The following is a 23,334-nucleotide window of genomic DNA, read 5'->3' as shown; positions in this document are numbered from 1 at the left end:
TGGCCGCGTCTCCTGCGCGGCGGCCGGCCAGGAGGCGGTGCTCCAAGCCTGCTGACCCTGCGCGCAGCTCCACTGTCACTTCTCCCTTGCCCGGCAGGCCCTCGGCCCGCCACCTGCGCGCTCAGCCAGACCTCCTGAAACGGCCAGGGATGCGAAGGGCTCCTGTGCCCTTGGAGTTCCTAGGAGGCTGAGAGGCCACATTTACCCAGACTTCAGCAAAGGACACTTTAAGGGAATGTATTACTTTTCCTGTTCAACCAAGCCAGTCTGGTGCTTCTCTCCCCACATCCAAGCCACCACCAAGTGCTGGAGATTTTCCTCAGAATCCTCTCCTGCACTCAGCTCCTCCCTCCCTACTGCCCTGTCAGACCCTCACCACCAGTCAGCAGGACCCCAGCAATAACTTCCTGTCCCATAGCTGTTGATTCTTTTCCTAAGTGACAGCTCTGCTCCTGTTGCACCCTTGCTGACAAACCAACTCATGCCTTTGGCCCATAGGTAAAGGCCAGCCTCCCTTGCTCAGCGTTCAAACCCTTAGTGATCTAATCAAGAGCTACCCTTCCAGCCCCATTTTACTCCTGCATTAAGTTCTGTGCTGTTCCCACAACATTGCATGCTCTTCCCTGCCTCCTAGTCTTGCACACAGTTTGTCTTTTTTTCTGACTGGCAAATGCCTACCCCTTTCAAGACCCAACCCAAACCCACTCCTGCCACCTAATCAGTAATCCCCACTCCGGGAGTGATGCCCCAAATCCACCCGCCTTCCCCCTCACCTGGAAGAAATTCTGAGACATGATCACCCCTGATCACAGAAAAGAGGAAAGAATTAAAAGACACTCTGAAGTCAATATAAGTTGCTTGGAATTTTTCTTTTAATTTTCACAGTGAAATCCACTTGGGAGCTAGGCCCTGGTGTTCTGTTGCCATAGTCAGTGTGATGAGCCCACCCAGGCTGAGAAGCCAAGACTGGGCTGGAGAGCTGGGAAGGGGGAGAGGAGAAGCAGAGCATGGAGGGGAGAAAGCCTGAAGCCCTGGATAACCATTCAGATATAAGGTTAGGGCTTCTCTCTGCCACCCCAACCCTGAGGGGCAGGAGTTGGGGTACAAGAAGGTTGGGGGGAAGCCCTCCTTTTGGCCACAGCCCCTTTCCCAGGTCAAAGGGAAGATACTGAGGAGAGTAAAGGCCAAGGAGCCCAAGAAGGGGACCAAGAACAAGTTAACAGGTAAAACAATAAGGGATACCCTCTTCTCTCCTTAGCCCATTTTTCACATTTGCAATGGAAACAATTTGACAATATTAAAAACCGCCAACAAATTTTCTAGCCCCTGGGAGTAGAAAAGGGAAGTGGAATCCAGAGGTCTAAAAATCAACATCTAAAATCCAGAGGCAGGAGCCAAGCCGTGGGGTATGGGAGGGAAAGAGGAACTCCCCACAGGACACTAGGTCACCTGCTCCGTGGGCCTCATCTGGATGTCTCCGACCTGCAGAAGGCACAAGGCTTGAGGCAGCCAGGGCACACTCCCCACCCCCTTAAGGCCTCCCTGCTCCCGTCCTCTGGGGATGGTTAAGCTCCTCCAGGGGGTAGACAGTCAAGGTCAGACTCACCTGGACGTGTGGGGGGGTGCTGAGGACGTAGATGACAGCATCGGCCACATCCTCAGGTTTGAGACACTGAGAGTATGGGGGAAAGTGTTGGAAACAGAATGGACTCAAGGTCCCTCCCCCATTGAGGCCCTCTCTAGCATCCACATTCCCACCCCAACCCTCCAGGAAGGGTGACAGGCTGGCTAGAAGGGTGGGGGTCTGAAGACCAGGGGTCCCTCCGCCTATACTTAGGGAGTGGCTTCACCAGGCCCAGAGGGAGGCCCCACCTTCATGTGCTCATATGTGGCAGCTGCCTTCTCAGGGTCCTTGTCATGAAGTTTGAAGGCGAACTGTGTCTCCACCACCCCTGGAGAGATACACTGGGCCAACAGAGAGGGCCTGTTCAAGGGCTGAGCTTTGCCCGAACCCTGCCCCAACCAGAGGTCAGGCCTTCAGGGAGGTTGGGACAAAAGGATAGAGGTCATAGCTTCACAGAGATGGCTGTCCAATGTCCAGCAGCCACCTCCTCCCTCCAAAGCTGCCACTGGCAATGATCACAATAATTCCTGCCATCTACTGAGCCCTTTTTTTTTTACTGAGCCCTTACGATATGCTAGGTAAATATTTTACAAAGTGGTGTCCCTTAAAGCCTCATAATTAGATAAGTATCATCATCTACATCTTACAAACGAGAAGACTAAGGGTTGGAGAGGTTGAGTGACTTGCCCAAGGTCATGTGGCCTTCAAGGAGAAGAGCCCAGAATGATTTCAACCACTGCACAGCTGGTCTCCCATAATCCTCTGCTTTCCCTTAGTCTCACCCCACTGCATTTCTCTCAGGTCAGCCCCTCCCACCTCAAAGTCTAAGCCTGGTAATTGGCTCCTGGACTGGTGAAATGGGGAAATGCAAGTACTGAACAGGGGCATGAAAGTATCAGCAGCACCCAGGAGTTCCGTACCTGGTCCACTCCCAGCACACCCTGGACTTGGGCTTCCTGTGTGGTGTGTGAGGGGTGGGGAAGAGGTCCTGTGCCCACCCCCATCCCTGCCAGGGCTAGGCCAGGCCCTCACTGTGGCTCGGATGTGGGTCTGGGCCTCCCGAAGCTCATGCCTCAGTCCCTCTGTCAGGGCAGTAACGGCATACTTGGTTGCACTGTAGAAATGGATTACCGACTGGGGTTCCACTCGGTGGCCAGACATGCTGGGTAGAGGGGAAAGAAGAGGGAGTGAGGCACCTGGGAGACTGGCAGGGACCCCTGTTGTACTAGTCAAGTCTCCCACCCCTACCCGATCAGATCACAAACTCGGTACCCATTCGCTGACAGGGATGCCTTTTAAAGGGAACCTCTAATGGCCATCTCCATGGCCCACCAGTCTAGCTTCTGTTATTCAGACAGCTCCTGAAGGCCCTCCTCTTCCTAGGGAGTCCTCCCTACGCTGACCATGCAACCTTTTCTCCTGGTCACACAAGATGTCGAAGCATCTCAACTCCATCTGTGGGTTCACTGACATGGTTATGTTGGGAGAACTCTGGGGACAGGGGCCATGTCTTCCCCATCAGACTGGGCACTCCTGAAGACAGAGACTGTACATCCTTCTTTTTACCACAGGTGGGGTTTGGCCGAGGGCCTGTGGAAAGGAGAATCTCAGTCCCAGGAGAGTTCCCAGGCTTCAGCTGCAAAGCGAAGGGGCTGAGCTACCCATTCTACCCTCTATGGGCTGGCACTTGACATACACCATTCTTGCTCCCATGCTAATCGTGCTGTTTTACCACCAAGGAAACTAAGTTCCAAAAAGGTCAAGTGAGCTGCCTCAGAGCACCCAGTGTGGAAGATGAGTGATAATCTAGACTCTACCCATTGGCCACCTGCCTTCACCTGTTGATGTTAATGATGTGTCCGTCGTCCACCTTCCGCTCCTTCATAGACTGGTAGGCTTCCCGTGTGCAGATGCTGAGGGCCAGCACATTCACCTGTAGGCCGGGGAGGGGAATGGAGTGTCTCCAGCTTGGGCCCATCTGGGCAGATGATAGAGCCACAGAGCACCCTGGGGGGTAGAGGTAGAGTGTCTAGGTTCTACCAGAGGCCAATAATGGGTCCAGGCACCCTGCCTTCTACACGAGGTGACCCTTCCCTGAAAGCTACCAGCTCTAGCTGACAGCAGAGGCAGCTCTTCTTCCTGGGTGACCCCTACCCCCAAGTCCCTGCAAACAGGAACAAAACTTCTAACTCCACCAATGACCCAGAAGACTCTATGTTGGCTATGTCCTCTGCAAAAGGTAGAATCTCTGTATTAAGGAATCACCTCCTTTTCTTCCCTAAATACTCTATGCACCTCTTCTCTGGGACAGTGTCCTTGGCCCTGCCCTCTACTGAACAGCCTAAAATCCCTCTAGAACAGCTTAAAAATCTCTCCTCAAGCACAGACTCTGGAAGAAGTACACCCAGAATGCTCATTAGAAGTGAGGATAGTGAGACTTTGTCTCACATACTTTGGACATGTTATCAGGAGGGAACAGTCCCTGGAGAAGGACATCATGCTTGGTAAAGTAGAAGGTCAGCAAAAAAGAGGAATACCCTCAACAAGATGGATTGACACAGTGGCTGCAATAATGGGCTCAAACATAACAATTTTGAGGATGGTGCAAGACCAGGCACTGTTTTGTTCTGTTGTACACAGAGTCACTATGAGTTGGAACGAACTCGACAGCACCCAACAACAGGCACAGACTCTAGTCTCTCCCCACCTTACTCACCTGCTCTCTTTCCCATCCCCTCCCTTGAGACTAGAATGGAGAAGAGAAGGCTTGACCCTCCTCCCTTTTATGTCTTCCTTTAACCTGCATTCCATCTACAAGACTAGGCCCAGAGACTCTTTAGAGGGCAGGATAACTTGTCACAGGGATGGTAGGGGAGCTCCCAAGGGCATAGGGGTTCTTGCCTTCCTTGGCCCCTGCCCACCTATCTTTGACTCACTCTGGCAGAGGTGATCCCAAATCCCCAGCCTTCATGGAACAGAGGCCTGAAGAAACGTCTCTGCTATAAAGCTCCTGCCCATGCCCAGCCTCTCTGCCTCACCCACCAGGACAAGGAGAGATAAACCTGTCAGCCAGTCTTCACTCTCTCCTCTTGGGAAGACAGGGAACCAGTTGGGAGATTAGATGTTTCTCTTTATCGGTGTCAGAGAGCCAGGCATTGAGAACAGAACACCCTCCGTGTGAACTTGCCTTGGCATTCACAACAGTGGGAGGGAGAGACATGCACCAGAAGGGCAGGGGAGGTCTTCTGGCCGTCTTAGCAATGTGGGTTTATGGAGCAGAAAACTCAGCTCCTGAGAGCAGATGGATTAAGAGAAACAGAACCTCCGGGACCAGGTAAGTGGACCTCCTAGGTCTGGAGGCCAGGGGTGGAGATGGAGGTGGAGAAGATGCTTTATAAGATAGTCCTAATAGAATCAGATAAGGTTCAAGCAGAAAGGGGCCTTAGAGATTTAATATAATTCCCTCATTTTACAGATGGACAAGTTGAGGTCCAGGTTTAGAGACCCATTTGCTGCAGATGAGGAACATGACTCTGATCTCCCAGAAGGCTCTCTGAGGGCAGGGGCGGTGCTGTCTCATTCACTGCGTCATTTCCAGGACCAAGCACCTGTTTTTGTTGTTGTTGCTATTGTTAGCTGCCAGGAGTCGGCCCCTGACTTATGCAATCCCATGTGTTACAACATAGAACTGCTCCATAGGATTTTCCGTACAGAAGCAGTTTGCCAGGCCTTTCTTCCATAGACCTTTAGGCTTAAACCACCAACCTTTAGGTTAGCAGCCAATTGCAAACCACTTGCACCACCCAGGCTCCTTGCCCAAGCACCTACGGGGTGCTAAATCTACTGTTAGCAGAAAGGAAAAGGATTGTGGGAGAAAAGAACCATTATATTCACACACTGGTTTTTAACTTCTCCAAATACCTTCATACTCTAACATCCCCCTATAATACAGTCCAGAAGTTGAAAATTCATGTCCTGAAGGCTGCATTGGGCCTGTACACTGTCTTAAGTCATTATAGTTTGTGACATGTATTAGAAGATTTCATTCACTCAGTAAATACCCATTGAGTATTTATGGGCCGAGATTCTATCAAAGAAAAAACAGACAAAATCCTTGCCCTCATGGAGCTGACATTTTACTATTACATTTAGGTGTTTAGTGAACACTCCAGCCCTCACATAAAAATCCAGATTCCCCACTTCTTACAAAGAAATCGTAACATCCGGCCACACTGGGCTCACACTGCTGTTTACAGCAACGATGCTAGACTTTAGCAGCAGCCACCCCTTTAGATGGCCGCGTGTTCTTCCATTCACTGCAGACTCCACTTAACCTCCTCACTCATTAGTGCAGCCTACTTGGCCCCACGGGACACTTGAGTTTGCAACTTCAGCTATTGATGGTGTGGGTGGGGTCATCCCAGTTAAAAGTGACAAGACTGAAGCGCAGAGAAGGTACCTAAATTGCCTAAAATCGCACCATTACCTGCAGGCCTGAGTGAGAACATCATTTCTTGTCTCCCAGGCCCTTTTCTTCCGTCAGACCATGTTCCCAAACACTCAGCTCAGTGATAACACGTGGGGGACAGTCAATCAATAGTTCTCTCCCCTACCAATCTTTTACCCAACAGAAGGCAACCAGCCTAGACTTTAAGAACTAACTGTGGTGGCTTAATGGAACAAAGGACTGAAATGACAGAGCCATTCATGCACTCAGCCACCCTCTGGAAGAGAAAGAAGCAAGGGCAAGGCAAAAGCCAAAATGCCCCAGGTAGGAACCTGAAGTTCTTTCTTCCTAGTTGACCTATCCCCAGCAGGGGTTCACAAACCCCTGGCTCCCCGCTCTCCTCCCAAGCGCCCACACCCCGCCTAGAGCCTTACGTTGAACATGTCCTTCCATCCGCTGGTGCTGCCTGAGAGCAGGGGGTCAGGCCGGGCCAGCCCGGCATTGTTGATGCAGATGTCCACACCGCTGTGCTGTGAGCGGACAGCCGAGAACATGGAGAGAATGTCTTCCTCATTTGACAGGTCGCATCTGTAGGGGATCAAAGTCCCGGGGTAGCCTGCACTCTTACATTCAGCAGCCAGCTCCTATGAAACCCAACAGGGGTCTGACTGGGGTGAGCTATTCGCTCCCACACCTCCCCGTCCAGAGACAGACTTCCTTCCCCATCATGGCTCACAGAACTCTCTCAAGTGGCAGCCTTCTTTCTGCCACCTAGATGTTAGGACTGCCCATCCCCAAAGCTTGTCCCTTTTGATCAAAGTCCAGGGGATGAGTACTCCCTGAGTGACGGCAGGGGAAAAGCTGAGGAGAGTAATGAAAAAAAATTGGGTTGTAGTGTTAAGTTTCAGGAACCTCACGTACAAACGAGAATCTTCCATTCTAAGAAGGGAGAAAGGCCAGGACTGTGAGGGGGTCAGAAAAGAGAGCCAGGGATCCTGGGAAAGGAGTGACATCCCTTTTCACCTCTTCTCCCACAGGAACAAACATCTCTTCTGTCTCTATATAGGTAAGAAGCACCTTTCACCCTGTGCTGAGAGTCACTGAGCTGGTCACCTGGTCACCTCAAGGCCTCGATTCTCTCATCCTCCATCACCTCACCCAATCTCTCCTAGAAGGACTCACCTCTGAACTCTCTGAAGGGAGCACACACACTCACCCCCATCTGTAGCTAGTTGGCTCTGGAGTTCTGACACATACCTTTCAATCAAGCCCAAATGACAATCTGCCCTCTCCCTAACTATAGGAAGGGTCAGGAAGTCAGGACAGATTCTTTTTCTGTGTGCCCTGGTGTACCACCCTCCACCCCAAGGCTTCTCTCCCTGAGAAACACCTGAGAAAGGAGAGCCACAGAGAGATGGCCGTGATCCAAGCTGACATCCAGAAGCAGGAAAAAAACAAGCTGTGTGGTCTTGGAGGCCAGTGGCTGGGCCCTTGAGCCTTGTGAAGGTGACTGTCTAGTCATGTGTATGGGTGGGGGTGCGGGGTGCCCTACAGGAAGGCTAGCTTGGCTAGTTGCCCTGGCCTGGAGCCCCTTCCTCCCCCAAAGCCAAGCTGGGAAGAAAGGGCTAGATCAAATGATTTAGGACATTCTTCTGTGCTTTAACTTTCTGTGAGTTCAAAAGGTATAATCTTCTAGGGCTCAGAAACTCCCTCTCACCAATGTCACCCACTCACCTCAGGAAATGGGACTTCCGTCTCTAGGAAGCCAGAGCCCAAACTCTACATTCATATCAATGAATCAATCAACTGACTGTGAGCAAGGAGGCCTGGCATATATAACTTCACCTTTCCTCCCCCAGATTCTAAGTCCCCCCTTGGGAAAGCCAGAATAGAGGGACTAAGAATATATTTCTCCGTCAGTACGTTCTCATTGCCCGACCTGTGCCACCTGGACCAACTCTCCACCTACCCTCAAAAATGACTTGAAATCATTTCAGTTCCCTCACAGCAGAGGCATTCTCCCCTCATTGCAGGCAGTCAACCTGGGGCTGAGTGATCAGCCTGGGGATCCTCCTGGGGTTCAGGGACCCTCTTTTCTAGCTGGTTTGGGGTAGGGGAGTAGGAAGAGAAGGTCAGCGTGGCTTTAGAATTAGGAGATCCAGTCCTCCCATCTCTAGCCTGATCTTCTGGGCCCTGAGCTCCTCAGAACAGGGGAGAGGGAGGGGCAAAGTGGGTCTGTAGTAGAGCCAGATGACCTTGAGATTATCTGGAAAGCTATAAAGTGTACCTTTGGTCAGCAGTAAGGGAGGGGACAAGCCTCCTTACCCTTTCTCTGCCTGGGGACTTTGAGCAATGGGGAGATAAAGACAGGGATATAAAACCCTGCAGTTAAGCACCAGACCAAACCCTGAGAGTGATTTTGCCAAGGGCAAATCGGAAGATGATCTATGATGGAAATTTTTCTTGTCTCTTTTCTCCCTGCTCCAACATGGCCAACTTAGTTTCATCTTTCTTTAAGTTCTTGCAGTTTACAACTATGAGAACTCCCAACCCCACATTAAGAGAAAACCAAGAGTCCCACATCCACACTTTGTCCCCTTGGGGTTCACATGTTCAGTGCCTGATTTCACTTACTGAGTCTCACCTAGGACAGTGAAATTTGAGAAAGATCTCCTATGAATATTCCATTCATACCTTACGCCCCTAAGGTATGGGTTAACCCTCAGATTTAGGGGTCTGGGCTGAACTTTTTCAGAGAAACTCCACTTCCAACCCCACCCTAAGCCCAAGCCTGTTGCTGTGTTATAGGAGCCCTATAGGACAGAGTAGAACTGCCCCATAGGGTTTCCAAGGAGCAGCTGGTGGATTTGAACTGCAGAGCTTCTGGTTAGTAGCTGGGGTCTTAAACACTGCACCACCAGGGATTCCCACCCTATGTAGTAGTAGGTCAAAAATTTAAATGATCAAAACCTCTAGACCCTGCTCATCTGGCTGGGCCGACAAATATTGCCTGGCTCGGTGCCTGGGGTGTGGGGAACAGAGGAAGCGATCCAGGAGCCAACCTAGCCACTGAGGCCAGAAAGCTTTCTTTCCTTCTCCCTGGCTACCTAGCTAGCTGGTGGTGTAGTGGTTAAGAGCTACAGCTGCTAACCAAAACGTCGGCAGTTTGAAACCCCCAGGAGCTCCTTGCGAAACCGTACGGGGCAGTTCTACGCTGTCCTTTTGGGTCGCTATGAGTCGGAATCAATTCGACGGCAATGGGTTTTTGGCTACCACCTAGCTAGCCCCTGATCCTCGGCAGGTAGGTGATGGGGGGGAAAGATGCTGGGAGTTAACAGATTTGGTACACACTAGAGCAGGGGCTGTCAAGAGAAAATGGCTCCTTAAAAGACGGGACTTAAAGGAGCGAAGGTTAGAGGCCTCCCTACCACGTATCCATTCCTTCTGCCCCAGAGCCCGTTGCAAATGGCCCTGGGGCGGCAGACAAGTAAGGGCAGCGTCACCGCCTGGCCCCGGCCACTCTCCCTCCCCGACCCGGAGCCCTACTGGGGCGGAAACGACGCCTCCCGGAGCGTCCCCGCTCCCGGCCGGGCCTCACCTCGATGCTGCCGACGGTGCGGGCACAACCCACCACCTTCAGCCCCTGCTGGACTAGGGCACGGGCCACCGCCGCGCCAATGCCCCCCGAGGCGCCCGTCACCAGCGCCAGCCGGTCGCGCCACCGCTCCATGCCGGCCCTGGCCATGGTGCCAAGCCGCCCGGCCACCTCGCTCCGCGAGCCGGACACTGGGATCGGGGAGCTCCGGCCCGGGTCGGAGAGGCCCGGCCGCTCTCTTTTCACCGCCGCCGCAGCCACCGCGGACCTGCCGGCCTCGGAGCCGCGCCTCGACCCTCCCCCATCCTGGGCCGCCTCTGGGCGGGGCTCCACCCCCCGCTCGTCCGCGCCGAGCCACATCCCCCGGCCGCCACGCCCCGGCAGGCCCCGCCCCTTCCGGTACCGCCCCCTCGCCCCGGGGAGCCGCCCCTCCCCTGACTAAGGAAGCCGTACCAGCCGCGGTGCAGAGCGGCGCGGGAGGGGGCTTGGGAGTGTGCAGTCCCTGCTTTCCTGGTGAGCTCTTCCCCTTGGGGCCGGGAGACCGAATTTCGATGGGTGATTGCTCCAGCCCCAAGGTTGCACATACTCTTGCCTCTTGCTCAGTCTCCCTTCCGAGTTCCTGACCCCTAAGACCACCCACTGCTGTCTAGTGGGTTCTGACTTACAGCGACTCTATAGGACATAGTGCAACTGCGCCCATAGGGTTTCTAAGGCTGTAAATCTTTACAGAAACAGACTGTCACATCTTTCTCCCAGAGGCTGGTGCGTTGGAACCGCTGACCTGGTTAGCAGCCAAGCGCTCTAACCACTGCAGCACCAGGGCTCTTACAGAGTTGGCAACGGTGGGATTCCAACTCACGTCTTGCAAAGACTCCACCTTAGTTAAGGCTCCACCTTAATCCAGCGCGGTGGACCGCTGGGCCACGTTACCGCACATGCTGGCATCTCCTAAGATCACGATGAGAAGTTAAGAGCACTTAAGTCGGAATGAACTCCATGGCAACAGGTTTGGTTTTTGGAAGGTGACTTCAGGAGCCCTGGTGGCGCAGTAGTTAAAGCGCTCGGCTGCCAACCTAAAGGTTGGTGGTTTGAACCTAAACGTTGGTGGGAGAAAGATCACAGCAGTTCTAACCGTATTGGGCAATTCTACCCTGTCCTTTAGCGTTGCTATGTGGTGGAATTGACTCAACTGCAAAGGGTTTTAAGGTGACTTCAAAGCCCTCCCCAACCAGCCTGTGGCTACGTGGAAGGCTTCAGCCCAGAAAAGGCAGTGTCTCTGCCATCAACACTGGGTGACCTGGGGAAGGGCTCTTCACACCCTACCTGACCAACCCCTCCACTTTACTAGCCAAGGAGAGTAGTAGAATGATTAAAAATGGAAATACCCATGTACCAGTGTATTGGCAGACTCTGTCCCTAAATGGCCTGCCCCTCTCCAACTATCCTAGGCCATTTCCACCCCCGACTCCATTAGAGCAAATGTTATCACCATGTATTCCAAAGCTTAAAGCAATAACTAACATTTATTGAGCACTTACTGTTTTGACAGGCACTTTTAAGCAATTTACATATATTAACTAATTTAATTTGCACAACCACCCTTGACAAACCAAACTCGTTGCCACTGAGTTGATTCTAACTCATAGCAACCCTATGGGACAAAGTAGGGTTTCCAAAGAGCAGCTGCTGGATTCAAACTGCCAGTCTTTTGCTTAGCAGCTGTTGCCCTTAACCACTGCGCCACCAGGGCTCTACCAACCTATGAGATAGGTACTAAAATTATCTTTATTTTAAAAATGATCATCCTGAGACAGAAACTGGTGAAGCATGGTTTGGACCACAGGCAGTTAAGTCTTAGGCCAGGGATGTGCTTCTACACTGCCTTCAAAATCCCATTAGCTCTGGGAAGAACAACTCAAAAAGGAGTGTGAGAATGGTTACACAACTCAAAGAATGTAATCAATGTCACTAAATTGTACATATAGAAATGGTTGAATTGGTATATGTTTTGCTGTGTATATTCTCAAAAAAAAAAAAAAAACCAAAACCATTAGCCCTTTTGCCTCTTCCTGGGTTGTTGCCTTTGTTCAGAGTGGAGCTCACTTTGCTCTCTGACCACTCAGGATGTTTCATTGAAATGCTGAAAACTGCCTCTCTTCTGCATCCATAATATATCCATCCTTCCAAAGAAAAAGCATCTCTGAATAACCACTGGAATCCCTGCCCAGCAAGCAATAAAGTAGTGAATGCAGTTGGTTTATTAATTCAAAAAGCATTCATTTACTATCATGTGTTAGGCCCCAAGGGCAAAGATCAAAACAAAACCAGCCCTTGCCCTTAGGGAGTCTCAAGAGAATACTTGGCTGTAATAGGCGGTGGAAGAGGGGCTTGGCCTCAGAGCCAAGGAGCATGGGAGACCCTTAGTCATTTTTTTATGAATTCCAGGATAAGTGAAAGTCAACAAGGATCAGAGATGAATCATGACTCATCTTACCTCTGCCCCAATCCCTACACCCTTAGATTTGAAAAGACAATTTAGGAGGTGCATCAAAGAAATATCACCAAATACAAAATTTAAATCTCACTGAGCTTCTGCTGTTGTCCACTATAAGTCTAATTAAGTGGCCAAAAGCCCATAAAATTCACTCCATTTCCACTGCGTAACACTATTGACTGTCCATGGCTTGTCTGCTGCTCACCAAGTATCATCAACGTGCCGACACAAAGTTCCAACCATATGTGTTTATTGAGCTATTGACTCAGCCTTTTAAATGGCAGCCAAGTGCTACTCCTTGGGGAATCCCTCTCCTTTAGTGCTCACACAGACAGCCTGCGACAGCAGTAAACTGTAATGCCATAGTGACTTTATTGTTGGAAACCAGATAAGGCTAAAAAGTGCACTTATGCAGACCACGGTGTGGTTAGCTATCCGCACAGCCTTCTGATCCCCCTTTTAAATGCTGAGTAATTATCAGGCAACCCTTAGTTGAAATTCTGCCAAGTTTTGTTTGCATTTTTCTGGGTCAATACGAACCTCCGAATTTAAGGTGCTCTGTGTTATCAGGGGAGTCCTGGTGGCACAGTGGTTAAAGCACTTGGTTGCTAACCGAAAGGGAGGTGGTTTGAGCCCACCAGCCACTCCGCGGAAGAAAGATGCTTCTGTAAAGATAACAGCCTTGGAAACTCTATGGGCAGTTCTGCTCCGTCCTACAGGATTGCTGAGTTGGAATCAACTTGATGGCAATAGGTTTGGTTTTTTGTTTTGTGTTATCAGGAGGATCCCTGGTAGTGCAGTGGTTAAGTGCTTGGCTGCTAATGAAAAGGTCAGTGGTTTGAACCAAGCTGCTCCACAGACCTAAGATGTGACAGTCTGCTTGTGTCAAGATTTACAGGCTTGGAAACTCTATGGGGCAGAGTTCCACTCCATCCTGTAGGGCCACTGTAAGTGGGAATCAACTCGAAGGCAATGAGTTTTGTGTTAGCAGGGAATTTTTAATAACAGCAAGTCTTGAGAAATTAAGGTGCTAGCCAGTATTTAAAGGTATCGCGCAAATTAACTCTTTTAAGACAAATGACTGGAGACTGCTTTTCCAGGTCAACTCTGATCAAGGGAAGAATTTTATCTTCTGTTTAATATGTACCTTTGTCCTCATTTGCTCTTTATTCTCTCTAACATCAACACTGGCCAAATACCAAGTCCACAAGTGGCAAATATTAAAATACTGCCACACACTGAGTAGAAACATGTACACCAAATTTTACTATGCATATTAATAAATATTCTTTATTTTAAATTTTGCACATTGAGCTTTAACATTATATCCAAACATTTCGCAAGTGGATGTCTACTTTGTAAAACCATATATTCAGCTCATTGTCATTTCTGTACAGAAGTATAAGTACAACATTACTTTTTGCCACTAGGTTGCTTTAGTAAGTTTCACAGGAAGAGAAACATTTCATGAAAAGAGATGGCTTAAATCATATGGCAGGCCTGTGCAGCCACGCAACTAAAGACACAAGCCTGAAGAAAGAACAAACTAATGAGGGTACCTCCACCGTCTCCCAAAATAGGAAAGAATCACATTGATTTAAGATAAAATTTTGCCGTAAGTCACTAAATTAAGAGTTTTTTGAAAGAGAAGGCGCAGTAGTCATCTTGAGTGTTTCACTGAAAGACAGAGCTATTTTATTTATTTAATTTGCTCCAGCCGTTGTCAACCAGCCACTACAAATGGGCCTCTTGTGATCATTTAAGCGGCAGTATTTATTAAACTTCTCCTTCAGATGCTGTCGGTATTGTTCTCTATTGCTGTAGAAAGACTGGTTATTAGCCATAAATGACTGTATTTCATCTTGTGAGATAAAGATTTCCTCATCTGAAGTACATTCAGACTCATCCTGCAAATTAAAGCAGTAGTTCAGATTATGATTTAAATTAAGGCTAGCTTTTTAGCTTCAATTTAGTCACATAAAGCCTTTAATTGGCGTGTTTACAGCATAAGCTGCATGTCATTCTGCAAAGGATTTGATTCCATTAGGACCCTGTAGCTAAGAATAAGACACCAGCCTTCTCCCCTCTCGTCGCTGGCACCACACACACTATGCATGGGGTCACCTGGAATCAAGTATAACTGATTGAGTCTCAGGAACTGACGTCAATTATAGAAGATATCCCAAGTTCAGTTATTCTTTAATCCTACGTGACACCTAAAGAAGTAACCTAGAAGGTGGACTATAGTTCAGGTTCTATAGTCCTTCCTAGTTTAAAAGGGTGGCTACCATAAATTGTCACTCAGGAAGTGGGGGTTTGTTTATAATAACCCTCCTTCAAGGAGGCAGACTCCGGGACACAGTGCTATCTCTATTGCCCTCTCCCAACTAGTCTCTTCCACTTTCAAGACAAAGGACAAGGAAATGTCCTCTAGAGTAGTTGCATAAGCCATGAGTGGAAGAGCAGAAATGAAGATATCAAAGAACAGTGAAATACCGCCCTTAATTTCTTCCCCTTACCTCCAACAAATACTGCCCCTCCTGCCACTACCTACTGAGCAAACAGCTGTCCACAATAAGACACTATGGGTTACTTACAAGGAGTTCAACTAAGCTCTTGGCACCTTTTCCAGAATCAGGACCAAATGACGTTTCTGTAGGTTCTGCAAACTGTGGTACATTTTTCCTATGCTCAAACCAAGGCAGTGGCTGCCCAGCCTTTTCAGAGCTGCAACAGCTTTCAGGATGTGCATCTTTGGTCTTGTCACGGTGAAACACTGTGTGCACGGTATTTCCTGAGGTCTCTCGATGACCTGGATCTGTCATACAGCTCCCAAGCTTTTGGATCTGAAACCACAGTAAAGGATTTCTCAGGTAAAAATGCAGGGAATAACTGCAATTATTCTTTAAAGAAAAAAAAAAAAAATCCTGTAAGAGAGTTAAACCTTTAGAAGGAATAATGAATGGCAGCAGAAACAGCATTTACTGGGCACTTAATCTGTACTAGACGATATACAAACATATCAATATAATCTCACTTCATCTTCAGAGAACCTAATCTGATAGGGATTATTATCCCAATATTACATACAAGAAAACTAAGATTAAGTAAACTGCTCAAGATTACCTAGCTACTAAATAAAACAGTATTATGAAAAGAACGAACTGGATTTATGACAATGGACTGTGGGACACATCAAACACACATAAAAATCAAGATGTGCCATCAATGAAACTGTATAAAATACTCAATCTAAAAAAAAAAATCCTAGAAGCTAAACTGTGCACATGCAACTCCAAGGAAAATGGGTTGTTCTCATCTCAACAGTATGGGTTTATGACACTTACATGTTCATCACATTTCAACATTTTGCTTTTCTTTTTCTTCTTTTTATTTTTTCCTTTTGTGTTGTTCTCTTCAGAATTTGCCCAACATTCAACACAACTATCGCCATCATCCTCCTTATCTTCACAGTGATGAACACAGGAGTCATCAACTGCAGAAAGCAATAACCCCTGTTACTTATTTATGCTCTAAAATCAATCATGTAGCAGAAATAATTGGGAAACTCAACCTGAACCTACCATGTTCATCATGATTACAAATGCCTTCAGTGCAGGCTACATCCGAACCTTCCCGAGAACCTGTTTCACTCCCTTCCATGCTAGATGAATATCCACAATCACTACCATTACAGTGTGCAGATAAGCCTGAGAACAAATCAAGTGAAAGTTACACAGAGCTGCAATCAACATACCAATAAAAATATTGAGACAAAGGCTGAGCCACCTGGGGACCACAGAAAAGTTTCAAAATTGACGACTTACTGACAGTAGAAACTAAATTAAATAATGAAAATATTATCAGGGATATAACTGTTTTTTGTTTTTGTCAGATAACAACAAATCAAAGATCATAAAGACAAAGGAAATATTGGTTATTTGATTAAATTACATGATATCCTTGGGGCTATAAGGCAGTTCCTAAATTCTAAAATCTCTAAAAGCTTTTACATTTATAACTAAAAATAGCCTTTAAGAGTTAATTTTAAAAATAAATTGCATTTTCTTACCTTTCTTCATTTTAGGGGACCCCAAAAGGTTGCCACTGCTAGGACAGGTACATGATGTATTTTCATTGGTAACAATTACTTCTACGCAACTATTGCCATCTTCAGTGCTGCCACAAGCTTTGCAGCTATTTTCTATGAAGTCTGTTTCCTATAAGGATCAACATTAAGAGACTGTATAAAAATATTTACCTACAGTTGTTACATTCTAATTTTCTTAGCATTAACCAATTAGGTAAGAGTTATGAGGATAACAATCGAAAAAACTATTCTCATGAAAAATGACCAATTCAAGACTGAACCAACTAAAATCATATTAAGAGTTAATGATATCAGGTAAGTCTAGGATACCAAAACCCATTGCCGTCCAGCCAATTCTGACTCACAGGCACCCCACAGGACAGGGTAGAACCGCCCCATGGGGTTTCCAAGGCTGTAATCTTTACAGGAGCAGACTGCTACATCTTTCTCCTTGGAGTAACTGGTGGGTTCGAACTGTCAACCTTTTGGTTAACGGCCAAGCAATTTAACCACCGTACCAACAGGGCTTCTGTCGTCTAGGATGATTAAAGAAACAAAAAACCAAACCCGTTGCCATCGAGTCAATTCTGACTCATAGTGACTCAAAGAACTGCCCCATGGAGTTTCCAAGGAATGCCTGGTGGATTCAAACTGCTGACCTTTTGGTTAGCAGCCGTGGCTCTTAAACAGTATGTGACCAGGGTTTCCAAGTCTAGGATAGCAGTTCTCAAAGTGCGGTTTCTGACTATGGAAGTGTGCAAGGTCAAAAGTATTTTCGTATTTATATTAAGATATTAATTGCCTCTTTCACTGTGTTGACGTTTACACTGGTGGGGAAAGTTGCTGGTCCCTTCACATAAGCAGTGTCACTAAACTGTACTAACAGTCATTATATTTTTCACTTGTCAAACACTCTTGGGGGGAAAAAGCATGTTTCATTTATGAATGCCCTTGATAAAGTGGTAAAAATCATTAATTCCATTTAATATCAACCTCTGAATATCCTATGTGAATTTTCTGATGAGATCTATGGTGATATTAACTTATTTGGTACTGTACAATGCAATGTCAGTATCTGGACGATCTCCACAACTCAGTGAACCAGTATCTTTCAGATGGTCAGTGCATGCTGTTACAAAATCATGCAGGAGCAAAAGACCCATTCAAAGTGCAGGAAGGACCAATGGACTTTAATTTAACAGAGTGTGAAAAGGCCATTGATACAATATCAAAATTCTACATTGTAGCTAATCTTTAAGAAGCTACCCGTTGTCCAGCTGTAGTATCAAAGAACATCTGCAGCTATCTGAAAAGGCTTATGTTAAAATAGTCCTCCGTTGTCCTACCATATATTTATCTCAGTGAGGCCAGGTTTTCTTCATGTGCTTCAACATGGGAAAACAGATTGAACGGAAAAGCAGATGTGAGAATCCAACTGACTCCTCTTCAGCCAAACATTAAAAAGATTTGCAAAAATATAAAATAATGCCTCCTTCTACTGTCATTTTTTGTTTGTTTTGGAAAATAGTTATTTTTCAAAAATATGTTAACATATAATGGGCTATTATCATGCTTAAATGAATCGGTTAATTAAAACATTTCTTGGTTTCAATTTCTACTGTAGTAATTATTGATAAATATAACCCAGCTCATTGGGTACCTTAGTTTTTAAAAATGTAAAGGGGTCCTGGGACAGAAAAGTTGAAAACTGCTGCTCTAGATCATGTACAGAGGTAACTTTTCACATTTTGACTTTGACCCTAACAGCACACTAACATCAGGTAAAGAAGAAACCACCCAATAAATACATGACATTAAAAATCCTGGCTTACACAGACTACAGTAGGAAAAAAGCCAATATTCAAACTATAGGAGCTCACATCTGGAAAAGTACAGTAAAAAAAGTCCAAAGCTAGCAAAAAATTATCCTCTCTAAAGCAATACTATATAAGCTGATATTAAGGAATACTACCTTCTCTTGGCTTACTTCCTTTTCTTCTGATGTTTGTAAAGGAGCAGGAATATCACACACACACTTATTTTTTCGCCTATTCTTCCGTTTTTGGCGTTTCTTTTCTTGTTTGAGTTCTCTTACTCGTTCCTCCTCTGAAAATTCTTCACAAAGTTGTTCCAATCGACTTATACCCTGTACTTTTTCCACAGTCATCTATTATAAAAACAAAGTTGAAACTAAAAACTGGGCCAAACTTCTTTTATTTTCCATGGACGTTCTCATTTGTTATATTTAAATACCATCACACACAGACAACATATTTCATGGTGCAATTTTGCAAGGTAGTTCTTATAAAGAATCTTAAGTTTTAATATCTTAAATGATGCAAGTCTTAAAATCTACTCAGGAAGGCAATATACAACTAATCCCAATGGAGAATGACATACACACACCTACTGTAAACCAGCAATATTCTAGTTTCAAATCTCAGAATTTTAACACAGCAAATACTCATTCATTTCTTTACACAATGAGAAGGGTACTGAACCTGATTAGAAGATCTAGTCTCTGAAGGCACACACATACAAAGAGAAGAGGAATAAGATTAAAGAAATCTGTTCCCAAGAACTTGTACAAATCTCCCGAGGGTCCCCAGAACAGGGTGTTTAAAGTTCACAGAAGAACTTTTGGAAAAGGGGTGTATAACCTTCATCTCATTCTAAAATGGGACTGGTGACTTAAAGGGTTATAAACATGCCCTAGAATAAAACATTCACTAGCCAAAAATTTATGTTCTGAATTGAGAACCCAGATATAAATCCATCCACGTATAAGCAGCTGATATTTGACAAAGGACCAGTGTCAGTTAATTGGGGAAAAGACAGTCTTTTTAACAAATGGTGCTGGCATAACTGGATATCCATTTGCAAAAAAATGAAACAGGACCCATACCTCACACCATGCACAAAAACTAACTCCAAGTGGATCAAAGACCTAAACATAAAGACGAAAACGATAAAGATCATGGAAGAAAAATAGGGACAACCCTAGGAGCCCTAATACAAGGCACAAACAGAATACAAAACATTACCAAAAATGATGAAGAGAAACCCGATAACTGGGAGCTCCTAAAAATCAAACACCTATGCTCATCTAAAGACTTCACCAAAAGAGTGAAAAGACCACCTACTGACTGGGAAAGAATTTTCAGCTATGACATCTCAGACCAGCGCCTGATCTCTAAAATCTACATGATTCTGTCAAAACTCAACCACAAAAAGACAAACAACCCAATCAAGAAGTGGGCAAAGGATATGAACACACATTTCACTAAAGAAGATATTCAGGCAGCCAACAGATACATGAGAAAATGCTCTCGATCATTAGCCATTAGAGAAATGCAAATTAAAACTACGATGAGATTCCATCTCACACCAGCAAGGCTGGCATTAATCCAAAAAACACAAAATAATAAATGTTGGAGAGGCTGTGGAGAGATTGGAACTTTTATACACTGCTGGTGGGAATGTCAAATGGTACAACCACTTTGGAAATCTATCTGGCGTTATCTTAAACAGTTAGAAATAGAACTACCATACAACCCAGAAATCCCACTCCTCAGCATATACCCTAGAGATACAAGAGCCTTCACACAAACAGATAATATGCACACCCATGTTTATTGCAGCTCTGTTTACAAAAGCAAAAAGCTGGAAGCAACCAAGGTGTCCATCAACGGATGAATGGGTAAATAAATTGTGGTATATTCACACAATGGAATACTACGCATCGATAAAGAACAGTGACGAATCTGTGAAACATTTCATAACATGGAGGAACCTGGAAGGCATTATGCTGAGCGAAATTAGTCAGAGGCAAAAGGACAAATATTGTGTAAGACCACTATTATAAGATCTTGAGAAATAGTAAAAACTGAGAAGAACACATACTTTTGTGGTTACGAAGGGGGGAGGGAGGGAGGGAGGGAGAGGGTTTTTTATGGATTAATCAGTAGATAAGAACTGCTTTAGGTGAAGGGAAAGACAACACTCAATACATGGAAGGTCAGCTCAATTGGACTGGACCAAAAGCAAACAAGTTTCCAGGATAAAATGAATGCTTCAAAGGTCAGCGGAGCAAGGGCGGGGGTCTGGGGACCATGGTTTGAGGGGACTTCTAAGTCAATTGGCAAAATAATTCTATTATGAAATCATTCTGCATCCCACTTTGAAATGTGGCGTCTGGGGTCTTAAATGCTAACAAGCGGCCATCTAAGATGCATCAATTGGTCTCAACCCACCTGGAGCAAAGGAAAATGAAGAACACCAAGGTCACACGACAACTAAGAGCCCAAGAAACAGAAAGGGCCACATGAACCAGAGATCTACATCATCCTGAGACTAGAAGAACTAGTTGGTGCCCAGCCACAACTGATGACTGCCCTGACAGGGAGCACAACAGAGAACTCCTGAGGGAGCAGGAGATCAGTGGGATGCAGACCTCAAATTCTCATAAAAAGACCATACTTAATGGTCTGACTGAGACTAGAGGAATCCCGGCGGCCATGGTCCCCAGACCTTCTGTTGGCACAGGACAGGAACCATCCCCGAAGACAACTCATCAGACATGAAAGGGACTGGTCAGTGGGTGGGAAAGAGATGCTGATGAAGAGTGAGCTAATTATATCAGGTGGACACTTGAGATTGTGTTGGCATCTCTTGTCTGGAGGGGGGATGGGAGGATAGAGAGAGAGGGAAGCCGGCAAAATTGTCACGAAAGGAGAGACTGAAAGGGCTGACTCAATAGGGGGAGAGCAAGTGGGAGTACGGAGTAAGATGTATGTAAACTTATATGTGACAGACTGATTGGATTTGTAAACATTCACTTGAAGCTTAATAAAAGTTAATAAAAAAAAAATTTATGTTCTATAGAGTATATCTGGAAAAAAAAAAAAAGTTACCAAATCACAAGCACTAAACCCAGTATTAGCATTATAAAGAGACTTCAGTGTGCATCTAAAAAGTAATTTTTATATCATGGCTTTCAGACAGTATTACTTCATACTACTGGACATCAACAGGCAAACTGGGACTCATTAAGGTTTCTAGTTCTGTTGCATAATTTTTGGCCAGTTTTAACTTTTCATTAGTTGTGTTACATAACAGCATCTTGTTAAATAATCATTAATTTCAGCTTTCTACTCTGAAAAGTCTAAAAACCAAGGCTGAAGAATAAAAGGATTAAAAAATAAAGAGGAATTCACAAACTTCTCCTTCTAAATATCCCAGCCCCGCAAATCTCCCTTCATCCCCCAAAAGCCATGAAACTATATCACTGGATTACAGGCCTCTGAGAAAAGGCAAGACCCATGGCTTAGGTTAAGATTTAGTCCAATAACCTGGTTCAGCATTTCTGGATAATGAAGTAGCTCACTACTAAAAAAAATCAAAAACCAAACCCATTGCCATCGAGTTGAGTCCGACTCGTAGCGACCCTGTCAGACACAGTAGAACTGTCCAATAGGGTTTCTAAGGCGCAGCTGGTGGATTCAAACTGCTGACCTTTAGGTTAGCAGCTGTAGCTCTTAACCACTTTGCCTCCAGGAGCTCATCACTATTACCTCGAAACTCTTGCGTAAAGCATCGACGCCAAGATAAAAAAGCATCTGCCACGTTTGCTCTTCTGCCCGTAGCTTTTGCCAGATTCGATGCAGTCTTTCATAAAGATGAATTCCCAAGCAGGTCAGAACTTCTTCTTGAGCTATATCTATTGTCTTAGCATGTCTTTCTCTTCGCCTATAAAAGAAAATAAATCACCCATATTTCTTGATACCCTTAAATGAAACAGTAAAAGATAGTTATTTTATCTGCAAGGCCAGGTTTTTAAAACAACCTGCACATTTAATACCAACCTAATCACAAAACAGTTATACATTTACACTCAATACAAATACATAAGCACCCATGTATATAATCAATGGGAAATACACATGCACATACAGCTCAATCCTAATATTGCTAAAAATAAGGTAATTCAGGAACTGGCACTAAAAAGACAGCTTTTGGCACAGAGGCATCATATGTAAGCGTAGGCATGACAGGTCCTTTCTCCTTGCTATTATAGCAAAATGCCTACATTCTTCGTGTATTTTGTTTTATTTCTGGAGGGGGAAGTGGAAGAAGACTGATTCAATCCTAGGCAAAAGCCCTCTAGGCCAGTTGTTAGTAGAAGTGTTTATAGAATTTTAGTGATAAAAGAGATCTTTATATTCCAAATGCCTAGCGGAAAGTAGGCACTCAGATGAGGGTTGATACATAAACACAAAAGGAAAATGGATTCAATTTACTTGGCCTTTTATGATTTTCACAAGGCCAGAGATACTGTTTTAGATTTTTATATAATTTAATAATAATATAACATACACAGTTCATGAATTACATTCAATAAAGCATTTAAGCCCCTGCGGCAAAGACTTCACTTCCTAAGCAAAAACCACGTAAAATAAAATTTAAACATGGCAATGAATAGATGAAGAGGGAAAAAAAATCCCTTTCATATAATCATTTTCAAATGAAAATGATAATTTATAATAATGAAAGCCACAAAAACCCTGCTTCCCCTTAAGCAACAAGAAGCAGAGGACTGCATCAATACCACAGGGCACTTTTCTGTTTATTCACATAAATAAGAAATGCATATTTTAAAGAAAGCAACATCTTTACAGGCACATTTTATACATTTATCATATGTACTAAGGCAAAAGGTGATGGAAAAAAACTTTCAGTAATAAAATGAAGCAAAGCGCTAGATAGCCCATTCTAGCAAATTACATACTCATACCCTCCTGCGAACTCTGGCTCAGCACGCCCCAAAAGATGTGCAATAAAGTCTGTTTCACAGCAAACATGTATATGTCGTTCATGTGGACAGCACCGCAGGCCTTCATAAAGTGCAGCACAGTAGCCCTTCTCTTTGCTGCAATCAAGTTCACCAATCAGGATATTGTATGCTCGGAGGACTTTATTTTTGCAATCAGTGCAAAACCTGTTGAAAAGAAAAACCTCAAAATTAAGAACTGGCTGTGTAGTTATTGCATGTGACATATATTAGTGTACTAGAAGACTGACTTCC

At 45.4% G+C, this 23,334-nt stretch overlaps 2 protein-coding genes across 10 annotated transcripts in view; both read right to left on the bottom strand.

Annotated features, from left to right (window-relative positions):
• Positions 1 to 61: 61 nt before the first annotated feature.
• DHRS11 (dehydrogenase/reductase 11) lies at positions 62 to 9,955 on the bottom strand. 5 transcript variants are annotated; one of them, XM_064271354.1, is made up of 7 exons: positions 9,670 to 9,955; positions 6,506 to 6,715; positions 3,463 to 3,557; positions 2,657 to 2,786; positions 1,873 to 1,965; positions 1,607 to 1,672; positions 778 to 979 (listed from the first exon to the last, which is right to left on the bottom strand). In XM_064271354.1, the coding sequence occupies exons 1-7, from the start codon at positions 9,814 to 9,816 to the stop codon at positions 845 to 847; spliced, it is 876 nt and encodes a 291-aa protein (XP_064127424.1). In that variant the 5' UTR covers positions 9,817 to 9,955; the 3' UTR covers positions 778 to 844. The 5 variants fall into 5 exon arrangements, with proteins under 5 accessions (XP_064127426.1, XP_064127424.1, XP_064127427.1 ...); XM_064271357.1 differs by having other exon boundaries at positions 789 to 979; positions 6,506 to 6,659; positions 9,670 to 9,767; XM_003414567.4 differs by having other exon boundaries at positions 855 to 1,482.
• A 3,467-nt stretch (positions 9,956 to 13,422) lies between these two features.
• The window catches only part of GGNBP2 (gametogenetin binding protein 2), a 33,448-nt gene continuing 23,536 nt past the window's right edge, over positions 13,423 to 23,334 (bottom strand). For 2 of the 5 annotated variants that reach the window (XM_010594263.3, XM_010594266.3), the window contains 8 exons: positions 23,038 to 23,247; positions 21,824 to 21,998; positions 18,223 to 18,417; positions 16,233 to 16,380; positions 15,745 to 15,870; positions 15,508 to 15,656; positions 14,758 to 15,006; positions 13,423 to 14,067 (listed from right to left, as the gene is read on the bottom strand). In XM_010594263.3, coding sequence (XP_010592565.2) covers positions 13,864 to 14,067; positions 14,758 to 15,006; positions 15,508 to 15,656; positions 15,745 to 15,870; positions 16,233 to 16,380; positions 18,223 to 18,417; positions 21,824 to 21,998; positions 23,038 to 23,247 — 1,456 coding nt within the window. In that variant the 3' untranslated portion in view covers positions 13,423 to 13,863. The remainder of the gene's footprint in view (positions 14,068 to 14,757; positions 15,007 to 15,507; positions 15,657 to 15,744; positions 15,871 to 16,232; positions 16,381 to 18,222; positions 18,418 to 21,823; positions 21,999 to 23,037; positions 23,248 to 23,334) is intronic. The other 3 variants (XM_010594264.3, XM_003414568.3, XM_023553506.2) reach the window with 2 other exon arrangements.

Source organism: Loxodonta africana, chromosome 18, assembly GCF_030014295.1.
Source record: "Loxodonta africana isolate mLoxAfr1 chromosome 18, mLoxAfr1.hap2, whole genome shotgun sequence".
In the NCBI taxonomy this organism is placed as follows: Eukaryota; Metazoa; Chordata; class Mammalia; order Proboscidea; family Elephantidae; genus Loxodonta; species Loxodonta africana.
The sequence above is the reverse complement of the archived record's forward strand: the minus strand, read 5'-3'. Positions and strand labels throughout refer to the sequence as shown.

Excerpts from the sequence above, each read along its gene's own strand:
- DHRS11 (XM_064271354.1), bottom strand. The coding sequence starts at position 9,816 with ATGGCCAGGGCCGGCATGGAGCGGTGGCGCGACCGGCTGGCGCTGGTG. Across the intron at positions 6,716-9,669 it reads GCACCGTCGGCAGCATCGAG|GAGCTGGCTGCTGAATGTAA; the intron begins GTGAGGCCCGGC and ends TGGGTTTCATAG. Across the intron at positions 980-1,606 it reads GCACCCCCCCACACGTCCAG|CTCTCCAGCCCAGTCTTGGC; the intron begins GTGAGTCTGACC and ends CCCCCTTCCCAG.